The 6,701-nt window shown below is 35.9% G+C and overlaps 1 protein-coding gene across 1 annotated transcript; it reads left to right on the top strand.

Annotated features, from left to right (window-relative positions):
- Positions 1–4,918: 4,918 nt before the first annotated feature.
- Positions 4,919–6,166, top strand: LOC115034918. Its single transcript, XM_029492454.1, has one exon. It carries the CDS (start codon positions 4,919–4,921, stop codon positions 6,164–6,166), a length of 1,248 nt encoding a protein of 415 aa, XP_029348314.1.
- Positions 6,167–6,701: the final 535 nt, after the last annotated feature.

Consider the following 6,701-nt stretch of genomic DNA (forward strand, 5'->3'; position numbering starts at 1 on the left):
AATGAATATCCTCGTCCATTGAGTCTCAACTGATTTTACGCATTGTAATCATTCAATTTAACTTATTTGTATCTATGTATAAGTTGTATTATTATTAAAAATATATTTTTATAATTCTTAAATCTTTTAACATTAAATGTAGGTATAACATTTTTTATCACTAAAATGTTTTATTAACAGGTTAGTTGAAATCAAATTTGATTTGTTTATATTGTATAATGTGTTTAATTTATATAGTTAAGTATTGGACATTTAAGACGATGTTTCTCATAGGTTATTAATACTGTAACCAAAAAATCTATAACATTTATACCTAAACACAATTTTTCTTGTGGATCATTTTAGTTCAAATCACATTGAAATTAGATAGATTTTTAAATGGAAAATAACGAATTTTGTTATTTTGTTTTAATTTAAATAGAATATTATTCGTGAAAACATTTAATATACATTAAGATCATATATTATTCAATGCCGTAAATTGTTTTAAATAGGCAACACATACGTTTTCTTGGTAACAAAATGTATGAAGATTTTTAATTGAGCTATCCCTTACGTAGGAATACGTATTCTTAAATATGTAGGTATAGTATTTGCTATTAATAAACAAAAAAAAGTTCATTTTTCGTGAGCTGATAAAAAGCTTTATATAGCTTACAATCTTTCTTGTTGTACACGTTTTTAGTTCAATATTAATAAAACTATTCTTATATTACACCTTTTTTTGCACACTTGAGAACTGATTGTGTATTTGTAAATTGTTGTGTTAAATTTAAAATTAACCTTTATACATTTTATTATCCGTTAAAAATAAATAAAATAATGACTGCCATTATTTATAATATTATTTTGATTAAGAACAGTTTATTTTACGTTTATGTTACCCAAATAGATATAATAATGCTATATACACTAAAATGTACTGAACCAATATTTCTTTATTTCTTTATTTATTTCTTTATTTATTTATTTGTTTAACGCCAAACGGCAATTTATAGATACATTGTAACAATTAGTAGATTAATAAGAAGTTATAATAATGAAATAATATACATGGAAAACATAGTTATAATTATGGACTTAAGTTTAAACTTATACTAAACAGCGTTCAGCTAAAAAGAGTACATGCTAAGGTAAAATAAAACTAAAGACAAAAACATTCAGTAGAGATAAATAATAATATGTTCAGCTACAGATCAGGAGCTATTTAGTAGGCGGAGCATTCTATCTAATGGATTATTATGGGAGTAATTAGTACGGTGAGAGGAGGCAAGGTATAAAGAGTGACTTCTAGTGAAATGCACAGGAACGCGGAAAGAGATAGAGGACAGAAGGTTCGGGGCATCTATTGAGCCGTTAAGGAGAGAGGTGATGAATGAGAGATCAGCATCTACACGACGAGATGTGAGAGTAGGGAAATTTAAGGAAGTTATAACTGATAGGTAATCATGGGGTGGGTGATCAATAGTGTGTATAAAAGCGGCGTAGGAAAGGAAGCGGTTTTGGACACGCTCTAAACGTAATTTGTCCTTGGCTAGATATGGGTACCATACAACTGAGCCATATTCTAAGACAGAGCGGACAAGGGGAAAATAGAGGGAGCGGAGACAAGTAGCGGACGTGAAAAGGCTAGTGTTGCGCTTTAAGAACCCCAGAATTTTTAACGCTCTACCAACAGTAACATCAATATGGTGTTCAAAAGAAAGAGAAGGAGTTAGATAGAATCCAAGATCTTTGACAGTGGATACACGCTCGAGAGTAGAGTCATTAAGGGAATAAGGATGGATTATGCAAGTTCGTTCTCTATGAAATGACATAACATGACACTTGTTGAGGTTGAGCGTTAGGCCAATACGCTGGGCCCAGAGAGAGAAAGTATTGAGATCTGATTGAAGTTGAAGACAGTCAGACGGAGATGTAATTTTTGAAAAAAATTTAATATCATCGGCAAATAGAAGAACTCTAGAGGATGAAATGCATCTGTTAATTGAGTTAACGAAAAGGATGAACAGAAGAGGATTGAGATGTCCTCCTTGGGGGACCCCAGAGGGAGTTATAAATAAGTCAGAGTCAACGCCGTGGACTCTTACGAATTGCTTTCTTTGACTTAAATAAGATTGGAGCCATGAGAGTAAAGGATTACCGATACCAAGTGAATCCAATTCAGAGATTAGGTGGCTATGAATGACAGTGTCGAAAGCTCTATTAAAGTCCGTGAACACAGCATCAACTTGACAATCAGATTCAAAGCTTTTTAACATATATGATGTGAAAGATAGGCTGCAAGTGACAGTAGATTTCCCACTACGGAAACCATGCTGCTCATCCATTAGAATATGGTTAAGACTTCTTTTGATTGAGGAGTAGACGATGGACTCAAACAGTTTAGAAATGTGTGGTAGGATGGAAATAGGCCTGTAATTAGAAACGAGCGAGGGATCTCCAGATTTAAAAACAGGGGTGACAGAACATGTTTTCCAAGCAGCTGGAAAGATACCCTCATCAAGAGATAGCATAAAGAGTAGGAATAAAGGATAAACAATAGAATCTTGACAATTAAAAAGTAAGCTTGCTGAAATCCCGTCTAGGCCATTAGAATTGGTGCTTTTTAAAAAGTTGAGTGCAAGTTGTACATCGTCGAGGGTGAAGTGGCAATTAGAAGGAAGTTCATACGGAATAGTATTAATATTAGAAATATTGACGGGTGGAGTCGTGGAGAAATAGAGTTGTTATACATAGAATAAAAGTACTTAGAGAATAGGATAAACAATAGAATCTTGACAATTAATAAGTAAACTTGCTGAAATCCCGTCTGGGCCATTAGAATTGGTGCTTTTTAAAGAGTTGAGTGCAAGTTGTACATCGTCGAGGGTGAAGTGGCAATTAGAAGGAAGTTCATACGGAGTAGTATTAAAATTAGAAATATTGACGGGTGGAGAAATAATAACATACATAGAATAAAAGTACTTAGAGAATAGGTTAGCCGAACCAAGAGGAATATCAACCTTATCACTGTTCCAGAATAGAGTGGTGGGTACTATGTTTTTCTGGTTTAAATTTTTAATAGATTTCCAGAATAGTGAGGGATTGCGATTGAACGAGTTTTCGGTATTTCTTATATAAGACTGGTAGTCTATTTTAGATTGGCGCTTGCATTTAGCACGAAGTTCGGAAAAAGCTGAGTAATCATAGGGGGACCTCGAACACTTATATTGTGTGAGCTCGCTTTTTCTCCATAATAAGATTTTTAAGAGAGGGAGGTGTCCACGCAGGGAATTTGGCAATTTAAATATTTTTGTAAGAACAAACAAATCGATAGCATGAGGCATGAAGCAGGGCTTCATTAAAAACAGAGGCTGCATCTTCGATTGTGTACTGCGAAAATGTTAACTCCCAATTAAAGGAGTTAATAAATTGCGTTATGGCAGTGTAGTTTGCAGCCTTAAAATCTTTATATGTATGAGTATTAACTACTGATTTGTCAGATTGTGAAGGAAATACCACGTAAAGAGGTGGGTGATAAGGATCAGGAATAACATTCCTGATGTTAAACTGTGACTAACCTGATGTAAAACATTTTTTTTTTTTTTATTTTTTTTATTTTATTTTTTTTACACTAAATGACGCATAACGAATAACGCTCTATGCCCATTTTTAAGTTTCCTTCGAAACTAGTTACCCGTTTTTTGCGTTTTTTAGTTCACTAAATCCGGAAAAGTGCGTGCTTAGACTGGTGTCGTTTTTGAGTCAGTCTGATTACTATCTATTCTTTATTTTTTACTTTCAGTCAATTGTTAATTAATTTGTGCGCATCATCGAAAGGTAATAATTTATTATAAGTTTATACTATCACCTAATTACGGCTGAATTCTTATCGACTTCGATAAGCAGCGGCGACCCGTGGTGGCTATTTCGTAATTAGAATCCGGCACGTGCCAAGGCCGCCGCCTATCATTGTTGATTACACCGGGTGCAAATTATTTGACCTATTTGTTTTTGCTAAGGCGCATATTTGTTCTTTGTTTATTCGCACGTTTTCATCAGTTAGTCGAAAACGCATAATGACCCAAAACAATGATCTTCTTTCCTCCGAGTTAAACAAATGGACTAAAAGCATGCTCGTTGACTATATTGTGACGCAGACTCTGCCTGCTGGTGTGAAACTGAGTGACGACTTGTCAACGTTTTTAAATGATTCTTTTTCTGATCCTGTATCGCCTTCGCACGGAAACTCAATAAATATTGCTAATATTCTCCAATCCGTGGTCGAGGAGCTCAAATCCGTGGCTCTTAGTAACTCTAAATTACATGATAAGCTCAACCATCTCAATGTGGCACCTTATGCCACAATTCCCAAATCAAATGCTCAACCCATTAAATTGCCAGTTGTTGAACACCCGAAATCAGTTGCGGATACTCGTTCTACACTACCCACAAACCAAATAACTGCCAGTCAATCTTTGTCTGTAAAATCAAAATTCATTGTTGGTTCTTTAAAGAACTCATCTTCCAAGCTGTCATCAGTGCCTGTGCGTAAGCATGTTGATTTTTTTGTCTCGAGGATTGATCCAAGTGTTACATCTTCCCTGCTAGAATCTGAATTGTTCAATGGTTACTCGGACGTGACCATCAGCAAAATGGTTACAAGGCACCCATCATACTCTTCGTTCCATATTCGTCTGCCTGCAGAGAAGCTGGATATTGTCCTCGATCCTGCATTCTGGCCCGATGGTGTAATGATCAAACGTTTTTGGGGTCGTCTTACTCCTGAGATGATTCAAGACGCCACTCCAAAAAACTAATATCTTCATGTTCGCCTACCTGTCCTCCTCTTAGTGTGGTGCACGCTCCACCCACTACCGGATCTGGTGTTGTGGAAAACCCTGAAAAACCAATCAGCCAAGGAGTGAATCTACCCATGGGCTACTATCAAAACTGTAGAGGTCTAAGAACCAAACTTGGTCTTTTTAAATGTAATGTTGCTGTGTTTAATTATATTTTCATTTGTTTAACTGAAACGTGGCTTACTAATAGCTTCCATGACACGGAATTAGGTTTACACAACTATGTTGTATTTAGGTGTGATAGAAGTAGTCAATCCAGTAGTTTCAGTAGAGGAGGTGGAGTTCTCGTTGCCATTCGTAACGATGTGGTCCATAACTTGTTACCTTCACTCATTAACAATGTTGAATATGTATTCGTTAAATTTTATGTAAATAATGCTGCTTATATTGTTTGTTCCGTGTACATTCCTCCTAGTAGCCCTATCCCAGTATATGAGTCCTTTATGTCTGCTGCTCAATATATTATCAACGCTAATCCTGGTTTCGTATTTATATTCTCTGGCGATTTTAACCTTCCTGACCTATCCTGGTCTAATGACGATTTTGGCTTAATTTATTCTTCCTCTGGTCCTGCAATCCACTGTGTTCCTGACGTTTTCGCATATAATAATTTTTTCCAACTAAATCTCATACCCAACTCTAATAGCAATTTCCTTGATCTAGTTTTTTCCAATGATTCTCGGATCAATATTGAGAAATCCGTTACTGGGGTGATTCCTTGCCATCCTTACCACCCTGCCTTAGATATTATGCTTACTTTTGTTGATGACTTACCTTCTATTGATAGTTGTCATAAATATTATAATTTTCGTAAAGCCTGTTATCCTCGTATTAGTGCCTTCTTATCATCCTTTAACTGGTTAGAAACCTTAGCAACAACCTATATTGATTCTGCTACGTGTGCATTGTACGATCCATTGCATTTCTGCGTTACAAGCTTTGTACCTTTAGTTGTTTTCAAACCTTCTAAATTTCCATCCTGGTTCTCTAAAAATTTTAAGAACATTGTTTTTGCCAAGAAAAAAATGCACGCTAAATACAAAGCATCACGTAACCCTGTTGACTACAACAAGTTCTCTAACCTGCGTGCTCAGTATAAGTATTATTATAAAAAATGCTATAAAACATTTCTGGATAACACTGAAAACATGCTTAAAGTTAATCCTCGTTTATTATGGGACTTTGTACGTCTAGCAATGGTATTCCCAACTCTGTCCACCTCAATGATCAAAGTGCCACTGATCCTGAATCCATCTCCAGTCTTTTCTCATCTTACTTTAACTCAGTCTATTTGTCTTCCTCAGCAAGTAGCCTACCTGTAATTACATTTGCGCAGCATACTTTACCTTCTGACTGCATCTTTAGTGTCGATGATGTCGAGAACGGGTTAGCTGCACTAAAAAATGTGCACTCCGTTGGCCCTGATGTTCTATCTGGGACCTTTTTATATAACATCAGATCTGTCCTCTGTTTTCCTCTATGGTTGCTCTTCAGGCGCTCAATGGATGATGGAATTTTTCCATCAATGTTTAAAATCAGTTCAGTCACCCCTGTGTTCAAATCTGGTGACAAATCTAACGTCACGAATTATAGACCCATCTCGATTCTAAGTCATATTGCCAAGCTTTTTGAATACTTAGTACTGCAATCCATTCAGCCCTCGGTTGACTCTGTACTAGTCGACGAACAATATGGTTTCCGACCTGGACGTTCTTCCGTTTCGAACCTAATTGTGTTTAAAAATGTTGTCCTTGAAGCATTTGAAAATCGCTCCCAGGTAGACGTGGTTTTCACTGATTTTGTGAAAGCATTTGACCGTGTCGACCACACTATCCTAATTGACATCCTCTATAGTCC

Source organism: Acyrthosiphon pisum, unplaced genomic scaffold (assembly GCF_005508785.2).
Source record: "Acyrthosiphon pisum isolate AL4f unplaced genomic scaffold, pea_aphid_22Mar2018_4r6ur Scaffold_21527;HRSCAF=24182, whole genome shotgun sequence".
NCBI lineage: Eukaryota > Metazoa > Arthropoda > Insecta > Hemiptera > Aphididae > Acyrthosiphon > Acyrthosiphon pisum.

Coding starts and splice junctions, on each gene's coding strand:
- LOC115034918 (XM_029492454.1), top strand. CDS start 4,919: ATGGGCTACTATCAAAACTGTAGAGGTCTAAGAACCAAACTTGGTCTT.